This window comes from Symphalangus syndactylus, chromosome 5 (assembly GCF_028878055.3).
Source record: "Symphalangus syndactylus isolate Jambi chromosome 5, NHGRI_mSymSyn1-v2.1_pri, whole genome shotgun sequence".
Taxonomy (NCBI): Eukaryota; Metazoa; Chordata; class Mammalia; order Primates; family Hylobatidae; genus Symphalangus; species Symphalangus syndactylus.
The window spans coordinates 28965613-28988368 of NC_072427.2; the positions used below are offsets into that span (position 1 = coordinate 28965613).

The window sequence follows — 22756 nt, forward strand, 5'->3', positions numbered from 1 at the left end:
GAGGGAAGAGATTGAGTACGAGAAGGACCTGTGTGGCCAAAAGCGGCGGTGTAAGCTTAACCTAGGAAAAGAAACATCTTCGGAAAAGCCGCGCCGGGACATCGAACCAAATCAACTCTCAGACCTCCCGCCTGGGCGCCCCAACGGCACGAACTTGCGTGCGCCTGCGCGCGGACGACACAGATCTTGCAGCCGGGAGCGGCGCGGCAGCGGCTGAGATCACGTGGTGCGCCGGGAAGCCACCCCGCCTCTCCGAGGCCTCCCCGCCCCGCCCCGCCCCGCCCCTTTCCCGGCGGGACGCTCTGAGCCGCGCGGAACTGCGCAGGGCGGCCGGGGGTGAGTGTCCGCGAGGGGCGTGCGTAGCGCAGACCCGGGCGGATCCGAGTTGGGGCGCGGGCCGTCTGAATGCCTTGCGGGGACCAGGGGACAAAATGGCGGCGGGGTACGCCCTTTCCCCCCCTCCCCTCACCTGGGAGTGCGAGTTGAGCGGGGCAGGGATCGTTGCTGGGGGAGGGGAGCCGCGGTCGCCTGGGGAGGGCTCAGAGGTCGGCCTCGGAGGCCTCGGGACGGGGGCGCGGGTGAGCAGTGTCCTGGCCTGCCCCGTGGGCTCATCTGGGGTGTGAGGGACGTGAGACCCCCGCACACTAAGCGGTCTGAGGGGTGAGTGGGGGGCTGCCGCGTCACCTCACTTGGGGGCAGCCCCGGCCGCGGGTGACGAGGCTTCCGGAACGTCTAAATGCGAGGGGCTCCTGGAGGAGCCTCCCTTCGTTTGACAGGTGATCGTCATCGTCATCTCTCATTCTCAGCGGGGTTTACCATGCTTTCCCTGTACTCTGATCTTAGCTCTGCCCAGGCAACAGGGCAGGAATAGCCTCTCCGTCTTCCAGATGCGTGCGCTGAGGCCTGGAGGGGTGAAGATCCCCTCGCACCTGGGAGTAGTGGGACGCAGCCTCGTGCCTCTGTTGCTGCTCTTTTCCTAGCACTTCCTTTGCGCCTTCCCTCTACACCGTTTTCCAGTCGCGTTCATGGGAACCGCACCGGGGAGGAACGGGATTGTTAGAAAGCAGGCACAAAACTGGTCCTCTAAGCAACACCTGCTGCTCTTAAGGGGGCCCCAGCTGAGATGAGGCCGCCTGTTTGTGAGCAGCTTCCTGTTGCTGGTGGACTGCATCTCTTATTCTAGTTGTGATAAGTTATTTTCCATGAAAATAGCTGTTCACTAATAGTAATTTTACCGAACAGATACTAATTCCTTATATGAATTATAGTTTGTCTTAGTTTATGGATTAATTTCATCATTAACTTTTCATCTTCATAAATAATCTGGTAGAAGGATGGATTGGGCTAGGAGTAATGCTTATTTTATGAATGGAGAAACGGGGGCTCAAAAGGTTATTACTTGCCTTAGATCACCAGCTGGTGAGTGGTAAATCTGGGATTAAGTTTTCTGACCTAAGGTTGGTAGTCTGACCAATGTCCCACTCTGGCCTATACTGGTGCTCTGTCCATTCTGTTATTTCTGTTAACTATGACTTTTCCTCAAAGTTTGTTGGTTGCAGATGATTTATGCCACTTGAAGAATGATATCCACTAAAAAATTAATATTTTTAATCAATCAAAGAGTCAAGTTTTAATGTGATTTGGAAGGTTGTCTTTGTGGGAGAAGTAATCTGATGGCTTTGAAGGCAGACTGATTTGAGTTTGAATCTCAGCCCCACCCCTTGTTTTTGGCAAATTAATTTTTCTGAGCCTTTCTCATCTGTAAAGTAGGAATAATATCCACCTCAAAAATTTGTTGATAGTAATAAATTAGGTGTCTGTAAAGTATTGAGAACTGTTCCTGGCCATGGTAAGCCCTCAACAAATGCTCTTTTCCTTCTTTCTCCACACTCCTTTGAGCTGCATTAAAAATATTCTCTATGTGTCTTTGGTCCATTTGGGTCTGGTATAACAAAATACCTCAGACTGAGTGGCTTATAAACAACAGAAATTCATTTCTTGCAGTTCTGGAGGCTGGGAAGTCATAGATCAAGATGTCTGATGATTCAGTGTTTGGTGATAGCCTGCTTTCTTGTTAATAGATGGCACCCTCTAGCTGTCTCCTTACATGGTGCAAGGATGAAGCGGTCTCTCTCTGGCCTCTTATAAGGGAATTTATCCCATTCATTAAGGGTCTGCCCTCATAATACAGTCATGTCCCAAAGGCCCCACCTCCTAATATGATCTTGGAAACTAGGATTTCAACAAGAATTTTGAAGAACACAAACATGCAGACCATAGCATTATGGCTAATCACTCGGTTGTTCAGGTCAAACAACCATGGAAGTGTAATCAGCAGTACTGTACAAATGTGTTTGTAAATAAATTTTGGTGACTGGTCCAAAGGATATAGTATTCTAAACAGACTTTAAAAATGTTTGCCATTGGTGCTTCATAGGTATTTTAAGAACTCCTAAAAGATTGGTATTAAGGTCATTAATGTCTTCATTTACCTGCAGGAATGTTTTAAAGATAAGTAAGATGAAGGGACTTGAGATTCTGTCATTTCTTTCACTTTCTTTTATTTTTTCTTGAAACGGAGTCTCACTCTGTCACCCAGGCTGGAGTGCAACGATCTTGGCTCACTGCAAACTCCACCTCCCAAGTTCAAGCGATTTTCCTGCCTCAGCTTCCTGAGTAGCTGGGACTACAGGCACTCAACCACCATGCCCGGCTAATTTTTTTTGTATTTTTAGAGACCGGGTTTCACCATGTTGGCCATGCTGGTCTCAAACTCCTGACCTCAGATGATCCACCCGCCTCGGCCTCCCAAAGTGCTGGGATTACAGGCGTGTGCCACTGCACCTGGCCTCTTTCACTTTCATACCTGACCACAGCCCAGACTAGTTTTAAAGGATAAACAACTTCTTTGGGATCACATGTGAATGTTACTTAAACACTTAGAAAGTGGTGGTATTATTTAGGGGGAAGTTTAATAGAATTCTCTGTAAGGGTACAATCCGATATCCATTGTGGAATTGACATTTCTGAAATGAAGAGAAAACTGTAAATGGCTGGCATAGCAAAAATTAAATCATTAATAAAATTCTGTTTGCAGTTTCTGCTGGATGGTAACCTTTTTTTTAAAAAAAAAATTCAACTTTTATTATATAGTAGAGGGTACATGTGTAGATTTGTTACATGAATAAATTGATGCTGATGCTTGGGGTCCCAACTATCCCATCACACAGGCCATAAGCATAGTACACAACAGGTGGTTTTTCAGCCCATGCTCCCCTCGGTCTAGTGATCCCTAGTGCCTGTTGTTTGTGACTTTTACGATCACGTATTCAGTGTTTAATTCCCACTTATAAGAGAGAACACACAGTATTTGGTTTTCTTTTCTCATGTTAAGTCACTTAGGATAGTGGTCTCCAGCTCTATCCGTGTTGCTGCAGAGGGCATGATTTTGTTCTTTTTTATGGCTGCATAGTATTTCATGGTGCATTTGTAGCTAACCTTTTTCACAAACATGTTTGGCTTTCACTAATTGGCTATGGGTCTTGTGAAATATAAAGAGTGAAAAGATCTAGAGTCCAATGATGGAACTAGCCTTAAAAATTATTAGAGGCCGGGTATGGTGGCTCACGCCTGTAATCCTAGCACTTTGGGAGGCTGAGGTGGGCAGATCACAAGGTCAGGAGATGGAGACCGTCCTGGCTAACACGGTGAAACCACGTGTCTACTAAAAATACAAAAAATTAGCTGGACGTGGTGGCCCGTGCCTGTAGTCCCAGCTACTCGGGAGGCTGAGGCAGGAGAATCGCTTGAATCCGGGAGGTGGAGGTTGCAGTGAGCTGAGATCATGCCACTGCACTGCAGCCTGAGCAACAGAGCGAGACTCTGACTCAAAAAAAAAATTATTAGAAATTATTTATGGACAGACTTTTTCTTCTATGACATGAAACACTAAAGATTTCATAAAGTTTTGCTAAAATGATAACTTCTTGAAGTAATAAGTTCATTTTATGTTTTGAAACATACGCAAAAGAGATAAATAGTATGATGAACTGCCATGTATCAATCTATTTCAAAAATTAGCTATACATTATACATGGGCAATATTATTCCATAAAAGTTACCTCCCCACTAAATTGTTTTGAAGCAAGTTTCAGACATCATATTTAATTTGTCAAGATTTTAGTATGCATTAAGCCTGCTTTTAATACAGTATTGGAAAAGAGAGATAGTTTCAGTATTTTCAATTGAGCATGCCACATTCATGAGAGAAAATAAATAACTTGGTTGACATATTCATGGCAGTATATATGAAAGTAATCAGAATTGAAAATCTTATTAAACAATTTAGAATTATAAGATGTCTATATTGCTCTTCAAATTACTCTTTTTTTCTTTTGAGACGGCGTCTTGCTCTGTCCCCCAGGCTGGAGTGCAGTGGTGCAATCTCGGCTTACTGCAACCTCTGCCTCCCGGGTTCTAGCGATTCTCCTGCCTCAGCCTCCCGAGTAGCTGGGACTATAGGCACGTGCCACCACACCTGGCTACAAACTACTCATTTTTACCATAATACACATATTTTCCAATTAGCAAAAATGTGAACGGTAGTTTTTGAGTATGTCTGTGACAACATTAAAGTATCAGACTCAGAAAGGCAAATACTCAGATTTTCTTAAATGTTGGAAAAGGCAGAAACATGGGTGACAGACTTTGTGAATCCTGGAGAGGAACTATGATTGCAAACCTCAATTTTTCTACAATTTATTGACCAATATGTGGATAATTCATAGATGTACTATCCTGGCTTCAGTTAGATGGGCCCCTATATTTTGGAGTAGTGCTACCAGCAGGCTTCTCACTGCTTTGGGTCTGCCATTTACTCCTTGCTCTTTTACAACCTGTGTACCCAAACTTGGATAAAGAAAAGATATGCCTTTCCTGGCACTTGAGCCCATCTTTACATTTCCATCTCTAGGATTCTTAGGCATCTCCACAGATATTCCGGGATTGCAGGGCAGAATAAGACAAGTGAGACTTCAGTTCTGAACAAGGCAGGAACTTGTTCAGACACTTTGGGCTCAGCCAGGCCTAGTGTTCATTCCCGGTTTACCACCTTTTTTCTTTGTTTTTTTTTTTGGGGTGTTCCACTTTCTGCTTGGCCACTGTTTTTTTGCAGCCCTGAGTTTCTCAAATTTCATTTATTTGAGTACCACTGTCAATATTTCGCCATATCCATATTTCTTGTATATTGACTGATTTTATGTTTAAGATAGTGTTACAGATTTTTATTTGAGTAAATGTCATTTTATTGAAAGAAAATTATGTAAATTATTTTATAGGTGGTACTTAGTTATGGCAAATATCATGAAGGTAGTAACTGAATGATCGCAATTTTGGACATTTTGGCTTAGGACATAGCTTGCTTTCTTTTTTAATTTGAAGCTTTATTGAGCTGTACTTCACATGCCGTAAAATCCACCCATTTAAAATGTACACTTCAATGATTTTAATGTATTCACAGAGTTGTGGATCCATTACCACAATTAAGTTTAGAACATTTTCAGTATCCCAATATGAAACCCCATAAGCATTAGCAGCCATTTTCCATTCTGGCCTCCCTCCCTACTTCCCCATCTTATCTCCAGCTACAGCCACCCACTAATCTACTTTCTGTCTTTATGGATTTGCCTTTTCAGGACATTTCACATAAATGGAATTATACAATACGAAGCCTTTTGTGTCTGGCTTCTTCCATTTAATGTAATGTTTTCAAGATTCATCCATTTTGTAGCACGTATCAGCCCTTCATTCCTTTTTATGGATGAATAATATTCCATCATATGGATATAACACATTTTATTTATTCATTTATCAGTTCATGAACATCTTGCATTGTTTCTACTTTTTGGCTATTGCTGCTGTGAATATTCCCATAGAAGTTTTTGTGTGGACTTGTGTTTTCATTTCTCTTGAGTATAAACCTAGGAATAGAATTGCTGGGTTATATGGTGACTTATCTTTTGCTTTTTGAGGAACTGCCAGATTGTTACCAAACCAGCTGTACCAGTTTACATTTCCACTGCAGTGTGTCAGGATTCCAGTTTCTCCACATCTTCTCCAACAGTTGTTTTGTCTGTCTTTTTGACCGTAGACATCTTGGTGGGTACGAAGTTATGTCTCATTGTGGCTTTGATAGGTATTTCCCTAATGACTAGTGATTTCAACTTGTTTTCTTATGTTTATTAGCCATTCATATACATTTTTTGGAGAAATGAGAACATAAACCCTTTAACCTGACATAGTGGTGCTATTTAACCTGACGTGGGTTCTTATTCTTCCTCTTGGTTGCTCTCTGTTGACTTTTTATTCATATAATCAAGTGAATTGCTCCCCAGAAATCCTTTGTGGTAATCTGTGAAATATACATCTCCTACTTATGTTTATTATTACATTGTAGTACCTGTTTACCTAAGTGCACCTGGAAATACCTGGAATTTATCTTAAAAAAAAAGTCATGCATCTTAAGTACCACTGACTTTCAGTTCAGAGGCAGAAACAATAATCTGTCAGATGCCTAATTGAACAGTAGTGCACAAGATGCAGTGATGTAAGGATTTCAAGTTAATCAGTGTCTGGTGGGACTTAAGAAATAATAATTCAGTCTTTTTCTTTTTCTTTTTTTTTTTTGAGATAGAGTCTCTGTCACCCAGGCTGGAGTGCAGTGGCGTGATCTCAGCTCACTGCAACCTCTGCCTCCTGGGTTCAAGCAATTCTCATGCCTCAATCTTCCGAGTACCTGGAACTTCAGGTGCATACCACCACACCCAGCTAAGCTTTTGTATTTTTGGTAGAGATGGGGTTTTGCCATGTTGTCCAGGCTGGTCTTGAACTCCTGAGCTCAGGCAATCTGTCCGCCTCAGCCTCCCAAAGTGCTAGGATTACAGGTGTGAGCCACTGTGCCTGGCCAATCTTGAACTAACATTTTTTTTTTTTCCTCTTTGGAGGAAAAGGCCTGTAATTAAGAGTTTATGAACTCTGGACTGAAAAATTTTAAGTCAGAGCCTAGTTTAATCTGTAATTTGGAAATACTTTAAATCATTACAGGTTTTTAAAGTTGTAATTGCAGTGCAGTGCAATCATGTATCAGAAAATCTGAAAATAACAAAAAAATTCCCCATAATCCTGTGGTGCACAGCTACCAAGTATTTAGAGCTGGTTGTTTGCCAACAAACATTTCTTCACATTTACTTTCTTTGATTTTGAAAATAACCCTACAAAGTAGATATTTTTACTCTTGTTTTATAGCACTGTACCCTGAGATTCAAAAATGTTAAAGAATTTACCTAAAGGCTGTGTAGTTTGTAATTGGCAGACTTGGGATATGGATTTGTGTCTGACTTCAGAACTTACTCTTTTTTTTAAAAAAATAATTTTTTAGAGATGAGGTTTCACTCTGTCACCCAGGCTGGAGTGCAGTAGAATGATCAGAGCTTACTGCAGCCTCTGTCTCTGGGCACAAGTGAGCCTCCCTCCTTAGCCTCCCAAGGAGCTGGAACTACAGGTGTGTGCCACCATGCCTGGCTATTTTTTGTATTTTTGGTGGAGTGCGGGTATTATTTTGTATTTTGGTGTATTCTCCACATTGCCCAGGCTGGTCTCAAACTCTTGTTTGAGACTCAAGGCGGTCTGCCTGCCTTGGCCTCCCAAAGTGCTAGGATTATAGGGTTACAGGAATGAACTACTATGCCAGGTCTAGGATTGTTTTTTCTATTTCTGTGAGAAACATCATGGAGATTTTGAGAGGGATTATGTTGAATTTGTAGATTGCTTTGGGTAGTATGGATATTTTAATAATGTTAATTCTTCCAGTTCATGAACATGGGATGTCTTTCTCTTTATTTGTGTTATTTTCAGTTTGTCATCAGTTTTATGGTTTTCAGTGCATAGGTCTTTCTCTTTCTTGGTTAGATTTATGTTCCTAAGTATTTTATTACTATTATTTTTGTTGTTTTTAAGACAGGATGTCATTCTGTCACCCAGTCTGGAGTGCAGTGGTGTGATCACAGCTCACTGCAGCCTTGACCTCCCCAGCCTCTGGTGATCCTCCCACCTCAGCCTCCTGAGTATCTGGGACTACAGTTACACACCACCATGCCTGACCAATTTTCATATTTTTGGTAGAGACAGGGTTTCGCCATGTTGCCCAGGCTGGTCTTGAACTCCTGGGCTCAAGTGATTGGCCTGCCTTGGCCTCCCAAAGTGCTGGGATTACAGGTGTGAGCCACTGTGGCCAGCCTTTTATTGTCTTTTATGCTATTGTAAATGGGATTTTTTTTTTTTTTTTTTTTTTTGAGACGGAGTCTCGCTCTGTTGCCCAGGCTGGAGTGCAGTGGCACAATCTCGGCTCACTGCAAGCTCCGCCTCCCGGGTTCACGCCATTCTCTTGCCTCAGCCTCCCAAGTAGCTGGGACTACAGGCGCCTGCCACCGTGCCCGGCTAATTTTTTGTATTTTCAGTAGAGATGGGGTTTCACTGTGTTAGCCAGGATGGTCTCAATCTCCTGACCTCGTGATCCGCCCGTCTCGGCCTCCCAAAGTGCTGAGATTATAGGTGTGAGCTACTGCACCCGGCTGGGATTGTTTTCTTGATTTCCTTTTTGGATGGTTCATTGTTAAGTGTGTAGAAAAGCTACTGATTTTTCTATTTTGTATTTTGATTTTGTATACTACAACTTTACTGAATTTATTAGTTCTAATAGTTTTTGGTAGAGCCTTTAGGATTTTCTGTATGTAAGATCATGTCATCTGCAAACAGACAATTTCACTTATTTTTTTCCTAACTTGAGTACTTTTATTTTTTTTTCTTGACTTTTATTTTTTTTTTCTTAGTCAAGAAAAAAAAGAACTGGATGAGATGGCATTCTTGGCTTGTTGATCTTAGAGGAAAAGCTTTTAAATTTTCACTGTTGTGTATGTTAGCTGTGGGCTTGTCATCTATGATCTTTATTACGACATTACTTATGTACCTAATTTGTTGAAAGTTTTTATCTTGAAAGGGTGTTGAATTTTGTCAGATGCTTTTTCTGCATTTATTGAGATGATCTTATGATTTTCATTCTTTGTTCTGTTAATGTGGTGTATCTCGTGTTAATTTGCATATGTTGAACCATTCTTGCAACCCACAAATAATTCCTACCCAATCATAGTGTATGATGCTTTCAATAAGCTGTTGGATTTGGTTTGCCAGTATTTTATGGAGGATTTTTGAATCTATATTCATCAGGGATATGGGCCTGTAATTTTCTTTTCTTCTAGTGTTTATGTCTGGCTTTAGTATTAGGGTAATGTTGGCCTTGTGAAATGAGTTTGGAAATATTTTCTTCAGTTTTTGGGAAGAGTTTGAGAAGGATCGGTATTAATTCTTTGTTAAATGTTTGGTAGAATTCACCAGTGAAGCCATAAGGTCCTAGGTTCTTCTCTCTTGTGAGTTTTTTATTAAAAAATCAGTCTTCTTACTTGTTATTGATCTGGTCAGATTTTTTATTTCTTCATGATTCAGTCTTGGTAGGTTGTATATTTCTAGTTTACTTATTTTCTGTAAGTTATTCAATTTGTTGGCATGTAATTGTTCAAAGTAGTCTTTTATGATCCCTTTATTTCTATAGTATCAGTTGTAATGTTTCCTCTTACATTTATAATTTTGTTTGAGTCTTCTTTTTCTTAGTCTAGCTAAAGGTTTTTCAGTTTCATTTATCTTTTTCAAAAACCAACTCTTAGTTTCATTGATCTTTTCTGTTTTTCTAGTCCCTATTTCATTGATTATTTCTGTTATTATTTCCTTCCTTATGCTGACTTTAGATTCAGTTTGTTCTTTTTTTAGTTCTTTGAGGTGTAAACTTAGGTTGTTTATCTGAGTTGTTTTGCCTTTCTCTTTTTTTCTTTTCATAGATGGGATCTTGCTATGTTGCCCAGGCTGGAATGTAGAGACTAGTCTCAGGCATGATCATAGCACACTACAGCCTCGAACTCTTGGGCTCAAGCAATCATCCTCCCACCTCAGTCTGCTGACTAGCTGAGATTATAGGTGTTCACATCATGTGAGGCTGAGATCTGTCTGTGTCTTTTTTTTGTAGTTGAAATTTCACTCTGTTGCCCACACTGGCATGCAGTGGCACCATCTCAGCTCACTGCAACCTCCACCTCCCAGGTTCAAGCGATTCTCCTGCCTCAGCCTCCCAAGTAGCTGGGACTGCAGGCATGCGCCACTGCACCCAGCTAATTTTTTGTATTTTTAGTAGAGATGGGGTTTCACCATGTTGGCCAGGCTGGTCTTGAACTCCTGACCTCAGGTGATCCACCCGCCTCGGCTTCCCAAAGGGCTGGGATTACAGGCTTGAGCCACTGCGCCTGGCCCTGTCTGTCTTTATGTAGGCTTTTGTCACTATAAACTTGCCTCTTAGAACTGCTTTTATTGTATCCCATAAGTTTTGCTATGTTGTGTTACCATTTTCACTTGTTTCAGGATACTTTTTGATTTCCCTTTCGATTTTTTCTTTGACTCATTGATTGTTTAGTTGTGTAGTTTAATTTCCACATATTTGTGAATTTTCCAGTGTTCTTCCTGTTATTTCTAGCTTTATACCATTGTGGTCAGAAAAGATACTTGATATCATTTAAATCTTCTTGAATTTGTTAAGACTTATTTTGTGGCCTAACATATGATCTATCCTAGAGAATATTGTGTGTGCTTGAAAATGTTGTATATTCTGCTGCTGTTGGATGGAATGTTTTGCATATGTCTGTTAGGTCCATTTGGCCTATAGAACTGTTCAAGTTCACTGTTTCCTTGTTGACTTTTTTTTTGTCCGGATGATCTATTCCTTGTTGAAAGTGGGGTATTGAAGTCCCCTGCTATTAATGTATTGCTGTCTATTTTTCCTTTCAGTGGTGTTAAAATTTTGGTGCTCCAATGTTGGGTGCATACATATCTACAATGGTTACATCCTTTTGATGAATTGCCCCTTTATCATTATGTAATGACTTTTTTTATTAATATACTCTAAGTTCTAGGGTACATGTGCACAAATTGCAGGTTTGTTACACAGGTATACATGTGCCATGTTGGTTTGCTGTGCCTATCAACTTGTCATTTACCTTAGGTATTTCTCCTAATGCTATCCCTCCCCCAGATCCCCACCCAGTGACAGGCCCTGGTGTGTGATGTTCTCTGCCCTGTGTCCAAGTGTTCTCGTTCAATTACCATCCCAAGGATGAGTGAGAACATGTGGTGTTTGGTTTTCTGTCCTTGTGATAGTTTGCTGAGAATAATGGTTTCCAGCTTCATCCATGTCCCTGCAAAGGACATGAACTCATCCTTTTTTATGGCTGCATAGTATTCCATGGTGTATATGTGCCACATTTTCTTAATCCAGTCTATCGTTGATGGACATTTGGGTTGGTTCCAAGTCTTTGCTATTGTGAACAGTGCTGCAATAAACATACGTGTGCATGTGTCTTCATAGTAGCATGATTTATAACCCTTTGGGTATATACCCAGTAATGGGATTGCTGGGTCAAATGGTATTTCTAGTTCTAGATCCTTGAGGAATCGCCACACTGTTTTCCACAATGGTTGAACTAATTGACACTCCCACCAACAATGTAAAAGCATTCCTATTTCTCCGCATCCTCTCCAGCACCTGTTGTTTCCTGACTTTTTAATGATGGCCATTCTAACTGGCATGAGATGATATCTCATTGTGGTTTTGCTTTGCATTTCTCTGATGGCCAGTGATGGTGAGCATTTCTTCATGTGTCTGTTGGCTGTATAAATGTCTTCTTCTGAGAAGTGTCTGTTCATATCCTTTGCCCGCTTTTTGATGGGGTTGTTTTTTTTCTTGTAAATTTGTTTAAGTTCTTTGTAGATTCTGGATATTAGCCCTTAGTCAGATGGATAGATTGCAAAAATTTTCTCCCATTTTGTAGGTTGCCTGTTCACTCTGATGGTAGTTTCTTTTGCCATGCGGGAGCTATTTAGTTTAATTAGATCCCATCTGTCTATTTTGGCTTTTGTTGCCATTGCTTTTGGTATTTTAGTCATGAAGTCTTTGCCCATGCCTATGTCCTGAAGGTATTGCCTAGGTTTTCTTCTAGAGTTTTTATGGTTTTAGGTCTTACATTTAAGGCTTTAATCCATCTTGAATTAATTTTTGTATAAAGTGTAAGGAATGCATCCAGTTTCAGCTTTCTGCATATGGCTAGCCAGTTTTCCCTGCACTATTTATTAAATAGGGAATCCTTTCCCCATTTCTTGTTTTTGTCAGGTTTGTCAAAGATCAGATGGTTGTAGATATGTAGTGTTATTTCTGAGGCCTCTGTTCTGTTCCATTGGTCTATATATCTGTTTTGGTTACTGTAGCCTTGTTGTATTGTTTGAAGTCAGGTAGTGTGAAGTCTCCAGCTTTGTTATTTTTGCTTAGGATTGTCTTGGCAATGCAGGCCCTTTTTTGGTTCCATATGAACTTTAAAGTAGTTTTTTCCAATTCTGTGAAGAAAGTCATTGGTAGCTTGATGGGGATGGCATTGAGTCTATAAATTACCTTGGGCAGTATGGCCATTTTCATGATATTGATTCTTCCTATCCACGAGCATGGAATATTCTTCCATTTGTTTGTGTCCTCTTTTATTTTGTTGCATAGTGGTTTGTAGTTCTCCTTGAAGAGGTTCTTCAAAATCCCTTGTAAGCTGGATTCCTAGGTATTTTATTCTCTTTGTAGCAATTGTGAATGGGAGTTCACTCATGATTTGGCTCTCTGTTTGTCTGTTATTGGTGTATTGCTTGTGATTTTTGCACATTGATTTTATATCCTGAGACTGCTGAAGTTGCTTATCAGCTTAAGGAGATTTTGGGCTGGGACGATGGGGTTTTCTAAATATATAATCATGTTATCTGCAAACGGACAATTTGACGTCCTCTCTTCCTAGTTGAATACCCTTTATTTCTTTCTCTTGCCTAATTGCCCTGGCCAGAATTTCCAACATTATGTTGAATAGGAGTGGTGAGAGAGGGCATCCTTGTCTTGTGCCAGTTTTCAAAGGGAGTGCTTCCAGTTTTTGCCCATTCAGTATGATCTTGGCTATGGGTTTGTCATAAAATAGCTCTTATTATTTTGAGATAAGTCCCATCAATACCTAGTTTATTGAGAGTTTTTAGCATGAAGTGCTGTTGAATTTTGTCAAAGGCCTTTTCTGCATCTATTGAGATAATCATGTGGTTTTTGTCATTGGTTCTGTTTATGTGATAGATTACGTTTATTGATTTGCATATGTTGAACCAGCCTTGCATCCCAGGGATGAAGCCGACTTGATTGTGGGTGGATAAGCTTTTTGATGCGCTGCTGGATTCAGTTTGCCAGTATTCTATTGAGGATTTTTGCATCAATGTTCATCAGGGATATTGGTCTAAAATTCTCTTTTTTTTGTTGTGTCTCTGCCAGTCTTTGGTATCAGGATGATGCTGGCCTCATAAAATGAGTTAGGGAGGATTCCCTCTTCTATTGTTTGGAATAGTTTCAGAAGGAATGGTACCAACTCCTCTTTGTACCTCTGGTAGAATTTGGCTATGAATCTGTCTGGTCCTGGACTTTTTTTGGTTGGTAGGCTCTTAATTATTGCCTCAATTTCAGAGCCCGTTATTGGTCTATTCAGAGATTTGCCTTCTTCCTGGTTTAGTCTTGGGAGAGTGTATGTGTCCAGGAATTTATCCATTTCTTCTAGATTTTCTAATTTATTTGCATAGAGATGTTTATAGTATTCTCCGATGGTAGTTTGTATTTCTGTGGGATCTGTGGTGATATCCCCTTTATCATTTTTTATTGCATCTATTTCATTCATCTGTCTTTTCTTCTTTATTAGTCTTGCTAGCATTCTATCAATTTTGTTGATCTTTTCAAAAAAAACAGCTCCTGGATTCATTTATTTTTTGAAGGGTTTTTTGTGTCTCTATTTCCTTCAGTTCTGCTCTGCTCTTAGTTATTTCTTGCCTTCTACTAGCTTTTGAATTTATTTGCTCTTGCTTCTCTAGTTCTTTTAATTGTGTTGTTAGGGTGCAGATTTTAGATCTTTCCTGCTTCCTCTTGTGATCATTTAGTGCTATAAATTTCCCTCTACCCACTGCTTTAAATGTGTCCTAGAGATTCTGGTACATTGTGTCTTTGTTCTCACTGGTTTCAAAGAACATCTTTATTTCTGCCTTCATTTCATTATGTACCCAGTAGTCATTCAGGAGCAGGTTGTTCAGTTTCCATGTAGTTGTGCAGTTTTGAGTGAGTTTCTTAATCCTGAGTTCTAATTTGATTGCACTGTGGTCTGAGAGACAGTTTGTTGTGATTTCTTTTCTTTTACATTTGCTGAGGAGTGCTTTACTTCCAATTATGTGGTCAATTTTAGAATAAGTGCAATGTGGTGCTGAGAAGAATGTATATTCTGTTGAATTGGGGTGGAGAGTTCTGTAGATGTCTATTAGGTCCACTTGGTGCAAAGCTGAGTTCAGGTCCTGGATATCCTTGTTAACCTTCTGTCTCATTAATCTGTCTAATATTGACATTAGGGTGTTAAAGTCTCCCATTATTATTATGTGGGAGTCTAAGTCTCTTTGTAGGTCTCTGAGGACTTGCTTTATGAATCTGGGTGTCCCTGTATTGGGTGTGTATATATTTAGGATAGTTGCTCTTTTTGTTGAATTGATCCCTTTACCATTATGTAATGGCCTTCTTTGTTTCTTTTGATCTTTGCTGGTTTAAAGTCTGTTTTATCAGAGATTAGAATTGCAACCCCTGCTTTTTTTTGCTCTCCATTTGCTTGGTAGATCTTCCTCCATACTTTAGTTTGAGCCTATGTGTGTCTCTGCACATGAGATGGGTCTCCTGAATACAGCACACTGATGGGTCTTGACTCTTTGTCCAGTTTGCCAGTCTGTGTCTTTTAATTGGGGCATTTAGCCCATTTACATTTAAGGTTAATATTGTTATGTGTGAATTTGATCCTGTCATTATGTTAGCTGGTTATTTTGCCCATTAATTGATGCAGTTCCTTCATAGCATCAATGGTCTTTACCATTTGGCATGTTTTTGTAGTGGCTGGTACCGGTTGTTCTTTTCCATGTTTAGTGCTTCCTTCAGGAGCTCTTATAAGGCAGGCCTGGTGGTAACAAAATCTCTCAGCATTTGCTTGTCTGTAAAGGATTTTATTTCTCCTTCACTTATGAAGCTTAGTTTGGCTGGATATGAAATTCTGGGTTGAAAATTCTTTTCTTTAAGAATGTTGAATATTGGCCCCTACTCACTTCTGCCTTGTAGGGTTACTGCCAGGAGATCTGCTTTTAGTCTGATGGGCTTCCCTTTGTGGGTAACCTGACCTTTCTCTCTGGCTGCCCTTAACATTTTTTCCTTCATTTCAACTTTGGTGAATCTGATAATTATGTGTCTTGGAGTTGCTCTTCTCGAGGAGTATGTTCATGGTATTCTCTGTATTTCCTGAATTTGAATGTTGGCCTGCCTTGCTAGGTTGGGGAAGTTCTCCTGGATAATACCCTAAAGGGTGTTTTCCAACTTGGTTCCATTCTCTCCATCAGTTTCACATACACCAATCAGATGTAGATTTGGTCTTTTCACATAGTCCATATTTCTTGAAGGCTTTGTTCATTTCTTTTTACTCTTTTTTTGTCTAATCTTGTCTTCTCCTTTCATTTCATTAATTTGATCTTCAATCACTGATATCCTTTCTTCCAGTTGATGGAATGGGCTATTGAAGCTTGTGCATGCGTCACGAAGTTCTCTTTCCATGGTTTTCAGTTCCATCAGGTCATTTAAGGTCTTCTCTCCGCTGTTCATTCTGGTTTGCCATTCGTCTAACCTTTTTTCAAGGTTTTTGAGCTTCCTTGCAATGGGTTACAACATGCTCCTTTAGTTTGGAGAAGTTTGTTATTACCGACCTTCTGAAGCCTACTTCTGTCAACTCGTCATTCTCCATCCACCTTTGTTCCATTGCTGGTGAGGAGCTGCGATCCTTTGGAGAAGAAGCACTCTGGTTTTTAGAATTTTCAGCTTTTCTGCTCTGGTTTCTCCCCATCTTTGTGGTTTTATCTACCTTTGGTCTTTGATGTTGGTGACCTACAGATGAGGTTTTGGTGTGGATGTCCTTTTTGTTGATGTTCATGCTATTCCTTTTTGTTTGTTAGTTTTCCTTCTAACAGTCAGGTCCCTCAGCTGCAGGTCTGTTGGAGTTTGCTGGAGGTCCACTCCAGACCCTGTTTGCCTGGGTATCACCAGTGGAGGCTGCAGAACAGCAAGTATTGCAGAACAGCAAATACTGCTGCCTGACCCTCCTCTGGAAGCTTCGTTCCAGAGGGGCCCTTGCCTGTATGAGGTGTCTGTCGGCCCCTCCTGGGAGGTGTCTCCCAGTTAGGCTACACGGGGGTCAGGGACCCACGTGAGGAGGCAGTCTGTCTGTTCTCAGAGGTCAAACGCCATGCTGGGAGAACCACTGCTCTCTTCAGAGCCATCAGACAGGGACGTTTAAGTCTGCACAAGTTGTCTGCTGCTTTTTGTTCAGCTATGCCCTGCCCACAGAGGTGGTGTCTATAGAGGCAGTAGGCCTTGCTGAGCTGTGGTGGGCTCTGCCTAGTTCGAGCTTTCTGGCTGCTTTGTTTACCTACTCATGCCTCAGCAATGGTGGACGCCCCTCCCTGACTAGGCTGCAGCCTTGCAGGTTGATCTTAGACTGCTGCACTAGCAGTGAGCAAGGCTCCGTGGGTGTGGGACCCACTGAGCCAGGCATGGGAGAGAATCTCCTAGTCGGTGGGTTGCTAAGACTGGGAAAAGTGCAGTATTTGGGCGAGAGTGTACCGATTTTCCAGGTACAGTCTGTCATGGCTTCCCTTGGCTAGGAATGGGAAATCCCCAACCCCTTTTGCTTCCCTGGTGAGGCGATGCCCCGGCCTGCTTCGGCTCACCCTCTGTGGGCTGTACCCACTGTCCAACCAGTCCCAATGAGATTAACCAGGTACCTCAGTTGGAAATGCAGAAATCACCTGTCTTCTGTGTCACTTATGCTGGAAGCTGCAGACTGGAGGTGTTCCTGTTTGGCCATCTTGGAACGGACTCTGACTTTCTTTTTTTGAAACTTTTATTTTAAGTTCAGGGGTACAAGTGCAGGTTTGTTATATTGGTAAGCTTGTGTCATGGGACTTTGTTGTACAGATTATTTCATTACCCAAGTGTTCAACCTAGTACCCATCAATTATTTTTCCTCACCCCTCCCTCCTCCCACCCTCCATTCTCCAAAAGGCCCCAGTGTGTGTTGTTCCCCTCTATGTGTCCATGTGTTCTCATTATTTAGCATCATTTAGCTCTCACATATAAGTGAGAACATGTGGTGTTTGATTTTCTGTTCCTGCATTAGTTTGCTAAGGATAATGGCCTCTAGCTACATTCATGTCCCTGCAAAGGACATGATCTCATTCTTTTTAATGACTGCATAGTATTCCCTGGTGTATATGTACCAAATTTTCTTTATCCAGTCAAGCATTGAGGGCATTTAGGTTGATTCCATGTCTTTGCTATTGTGAATTGTGCTGCAATGAACATACAGGTGTATGTGTCTTTATAATAGAATGATTTATGTTCCCTTGGGTATATACCCAGTAATGGGATTGAATTATATTTGTGTCTTTAGGTCTTTGAGGAATCACCACACTATCTTCCACAATGGCTGAACTTAATTTGCACTCCCACCAACAGCGTATAAGTGTTCCTTTTTCTCCAGAACCTTGCCAGCATATTTTTTTTTATTTTTATTTATTTTTGAGAGAGAGTCTCACTCTGTTGCCCAGGCTGGAGTGCAGTGGCACAATCTTGGCTCACTGCAACCTCTGCCTCCTGGTTTCAAGCGATTCTCCTGCCTCAGCCTCCCAAGTAGCTGGGATTACAGGTGCGCACCACCACACCCAGCTAATTTTTGTATTTTTAGTAGAGACGGGGTTTTGCCATGTTGCCCAGGCTGATCTTGAACTCTTGACCTCAGGTGATCTGCCCACCTCGGTCTCCTGGTGTGCTGGGATTACAGGTGTGAGCCACCGTGCCCGGCTGTGAGTTTTATTTTTATACATTTTCACATTGTTAGCATCCTTTTAAAAAATTTATATTAATTTATGGGGTCCATGTACAATTTTGTGGGAATGTGAATTGTTACACCCTCTATGGAAAACAGTATGGGGATGTATTAAAAAGCTAAAAAGTAGAATTACCTTTTGATCCAACAATCCCACTACTGGGTATCTATCTACCCAATGGAAATCAATATACCAAAATGATACCTGCACTTATATGTTTATTGCAGCATATTCACAGTAGTGAAGATATGAAATCAACCTGTGTCTATCAACAGATGAATGTTTAGTCTTCTTTTGTTTGAACTTGAAGAACTTCTTTTAGCCTTTTTGTAAGGTGGGATGAACTCCCATAGCTTTTCTTTGTTTGGTAGGGTTATGATTTTAAATAGGGCCAGGTGTGCATGGTGGCGCATGCCTTTAATCCCAGCACTTTGGGAGGCTGAGGTGGGTGGATTGCTTGAGCCCAATAGTTCGAGACCAGCCTGGGCAACGTGGTGAAACTCCGTCTCTGCCAAAAAATACAAAAATTACCCAGACATGATGGTGTGCACCTGTAGTCCCAGCTACTCAGGAGGCTGAGGTGGGAAGATGGCTTGAGTCAGAGAGGCAGAGGTTGCAGTGAGCCAAGATCGCACCATTGCACTCCAGTCTGGGCGACAGAGCCAGACCCTGTCTCCAAATGAGTGAATGAATGAATGAATGAATGTTATATGGGAAGGCCTTATTGAGAGTGACATTTGTGCACAGTGAATTGGGAGAGTTCCACATGGGAGGTCCCACAGGTATAAACCGCTAATGCTAGAATATGTCTGGCATGCTGGGAATCATAAGCAGGCCAGTGTGATTGGAGTACAGTGAATGCTGGGGAGAAGGGGTATATGGAATTGGAAAATTTTGGACATGATAGTCTACTATGAGGACTTTGGCTTTTACTCCGAGTGAGATGGAGAGAGGTTGGAGGTTTGTGAGCAGAGGTAGTACATTTAAAAAAATATAATAGCTTTACTGATAAATGATTCATATACAATATAATTTCCCCATTTAAAAATGGTTTTAGTATATTCACAGAGTTTTGCAGCCATCACCATAATTAATTTTAGAGCATTTTCATCACCCCCTAAAGAAACCCTGTGCTTATTAGCAGTTACTCTCATTTTCTCCTAACCCCCCAGCCTTCAGCAACCTCTGTTTTCTGACACTATGGATTTGACTGTTCTGGACATTTCACATTGTATGTGGAATCATACAATATGTGTTTTTTTATAACTGACTTCTTTCACTTAGCATGATGTTTTTAAAGTTCATCCATATTGTAGCATGTATTAGCACTTTCTTCCTTTTTTTTGGTCTTATCCATTTTTATGTCCTTTTATTCATTGTGTGAATATACATTTTATTTATCCATTCATCAGTTGATGGGTATTTGGGTTGTTTCTACTCTTTAGCTGTTATGAATAATGCTGCTGTGAACATTTGTATATAAATTTTTATCTGGACATATGTTTACTGGTAGTGCATTTTAAAGGAGCATATTTATTGACAAAGGATAAATGACCTAGGTTTTGTTCCAGAAGGAGGGAGGTTTGGTTCCATTTGCTGCTTTCTTTTCTTTGTTCACTGACTCTTCATACAGGATTAGGTCATTTTTTGTTGTTGTTGTTAAGCAATTTCCCTGTCCCTGTGTTCTGTCTAGTTTCCCTGACTTGGATTTCTTTGAGTAAAAGTTTGGCTACATTAAATAGGTTACCTGAAATGTACGGGCTGTTGTACTTAAAGCCTTATGTAATTGTTAATTGAGATATTCTGATAAAATCTTAGTTTATGAACGTTCTTAAGGAAAGTTACACAGGATTTTCTATACTGAGTTGAGACTCATTAGTGAGTCAGTTCAGTGAAAGCAGCATTTAAAAACTGAAATAGAATACAGAAGGAAATATTACAGTACATCTGTTACTTTACGAAATTTTTAATTCAGTTAAACGTGTATGAACTGGGTAAGATATAAAACGTGTATGTGTTTATGGGTTGTAGTAAAAAAGTTTGGAACCCCTCTGGGTTAGGATGTCCATGTAATTAATACTGTTTCTTTTCCATTTTATTTTTATTTTTTGGAGAGCACTGAGGTCTTGTTCAGCATGGAATATTTATATAAAGCATGCTATATTATACCCCAACAGGTAATATAAAGGAGCAGCTTTTTTTATTGTTGTTTAATGTAAGTGTGGGGATGAGATTTATATCTTTTTATGAATAATTATGGTTTTCTGGTAATGTTATAACTAAGCGTATATATATTTTTTATTGTAGGAGTCATACTCCATGGGTTTATGTGATAAATGATCTTGGCATAGAAGAGAATTTAAAGAATGATGGTAAGTGATATCTTAAAGACTAGCCTTAGTTTTTTTGCCTTTCTCTTTTATTCCTTTCTTTTATCTTTTTTAATGTAATAGTTTTTTCATCCAAGATACCCTGTGGAACACACTGTCATAAAGCACAGTGATAAAGTGAGCAGCTATGAATGTACTATTCAACCTTAGAGCCCAGGAACCCTGTTGCTCCTCAGGCTTGCCTCTAACACTTATGGTACCTAGGTTAGGAATACAAGTGGAAGCTAGCTTTTAAAATTTCTTAATATTAAATAGTTACAAATCAATGGACGCTAACAGCCTGACCTGGCCTCCTACCCAGGGTCTAGCCAAGTCTTAAAGGAACCTACTCTCTCTGGGCTAGGTAGGCTAGAAGTTGGGCTAGAGTAGGTCTTGAATCTGGTATGGGGACTGATGTGAAATTCCCCAGAGAGCCAGGGAAAACAGGTTTCTGTCCCCCACACTTTACTTTTCTAACTCAAGATTTTTCAGGCAATTCCAAACATCTTCTTAAACTACTCAAATTGAGGAGGAGAAAGGAATGCAGGTATACAGGGAGTCCAGTCTGCCCAGATACTTCCTTTGGGATAGTTGGGGTGACCAACCTTAATCAAAAGCAGATATTCTTGCTCTGTTTTTTTTCCAGCACTGATGCTGATTTGCCTTCTTCCTTCTCTCTTATTGTCTGGCCTGGAGGGACCCAGTTTAATTTGTGAGTCCCTCTCTCTTAATTTGTGTTCACTCAATTAGTTACTGATTCCTTTTGGATTTTGGTGTTTTTGATAGGTACAACCTTCTGAAGTGTGGGGCTCAGGGCAGAGCCCCTTCTTCTGGTTGAAAGAGCGGGAGAGGGCCGGGCACGGTGGCTCATGCCTGTAATCCCAGCACTTTGGGAGGCCTAGACGGGCAGATCACAAGGTCAGGAGACCGAGACCATCCTGGCTAACACAGTGAAACCCCATCTCTGCTAAAAATACAAAAAATTAGCCTGACGTGGTAGTGGGCGCCTGTAGTCCCAGCTACTCAGGAGGCTGAGGCAGGAGAATGGCATGAACCTGGGAGGCAGAGCTTGTGGTGAGCCAAGATCGTGCCACTGCACTCCAGCCTGGGCGACAGAGTGAGACTCCGTCTCAAAAAAAAAAGAAAAAAAGAGCAGGAGAGCATCTATTTGTTGTGTGCTCTTATCTCATCCCTCCCACTTCATACTCTTCCTCAGTTCTAAGGTTTTGATTTTTCATATCTGTCATTTGGGGTTATTTTCTGTTGGTCTGCTTTTGGGTCTTTTGGTCATAAACTATGCCTTTGTTTGCCAGAAGATTTCTTTTTTTCTAATCTGCCCTAATTTTGAAAGATGGTCTTAGAGGGGATAGAAGTCTACGTTGACAGATTTTTTTTCTCTTAATATCTTTTTTTTTTTTTCTTCTTGAGACAGAGTCTGTCTGTCACCCAGTCTGGAGTGCAGTGACACAATTATAGCTCACTGCAGTTTTTACCACCTGGGCTCAAGCACTCCTCCCACCTCAGCCTCCTAAGTAGGTTGGAACTATAGGTGCATGCCACCATGATTGGCCAGTTTTTTATTTTTTATTTTTTTGTAGCGATAGGGTCTTGCTTTGTTGCCCAGGCTGATCTTGAACTCCTGACCTCGAGTGATCCTCCTGCGTTGGCCTTCTTCCACAGGGCTGGGATTACAGGCATGAGCCACTATGCCTGGTCTTTCTTAGTATCTTGACAAAAGAGATTCCACCGTCCTCAGCTTCTTTTTGATTTTTAGGGAATTCTTTTTCCTTTGATTTAATTTTAATTTAATAGCATATGCAGCATTTACATGGTTCAAAATTCAACCTATAAAACAATGTTCATTTAGAGAAATTCAACTTTCTTCTCTCTTCTTCCTCTTCTTCCCTTGTGGGTAACATTAATTTTTTTTTAATTGTGCTAATACAAATAACATGACATTTACCATCTGAACCATTTTTAAGTATACAGTTCAGTTGTATTAAGTATATTCATATTGTTATGCAGCTATCACTATTATTCATCTTCAGAACTCCTTGTCTTGCAATATTGAAACTCTATATACATTAAACAATAATTTCCCATTTCCCCTTACCCCCTGCTCCTGTACCACTTGCTGTATCTGTGATTTTGACTACTTTATGTACCACATATAAGTGAAATCATCCAGTATTTGTCTTTTTGTGTTTGGCTTATTTCATTTA

General features: G+C 40.8%; 1 protein-coding gene across 10 annotated transcripts in view; it reads left to right on the top strand.

Annotated features, from left to right (window-relative positions):
* Positions 1 to 244: 244 nt before the first annotated feature.
* The window catches only part of SCAPER (S-phase cyclin A associated protein in the ER), a 581035-nt gene continuing 558523 nt past the window's right edge, over positions 245 to 22756 (top strand). For 7 of the 10 annotated variants that reach the window (XM_055277642.2, XM_063638678.1, XM_055277646.2 and 4 more), the window contains exons 1-2: positions 245 to 336; positions 20473 to 20537. In XM_055277642.2, coding sequence (XP_055133617.2) covers positions 20532 to 20537 — 6 coding nt within the window. In that variant the 5' untranslated portion in view covers positions 245 to 336; positions 20473 to 20531. The other 3 variants (XM_055277648.2, XM_063638677.1, XM_063638676.1) reach the window with 3 other exon arrangements.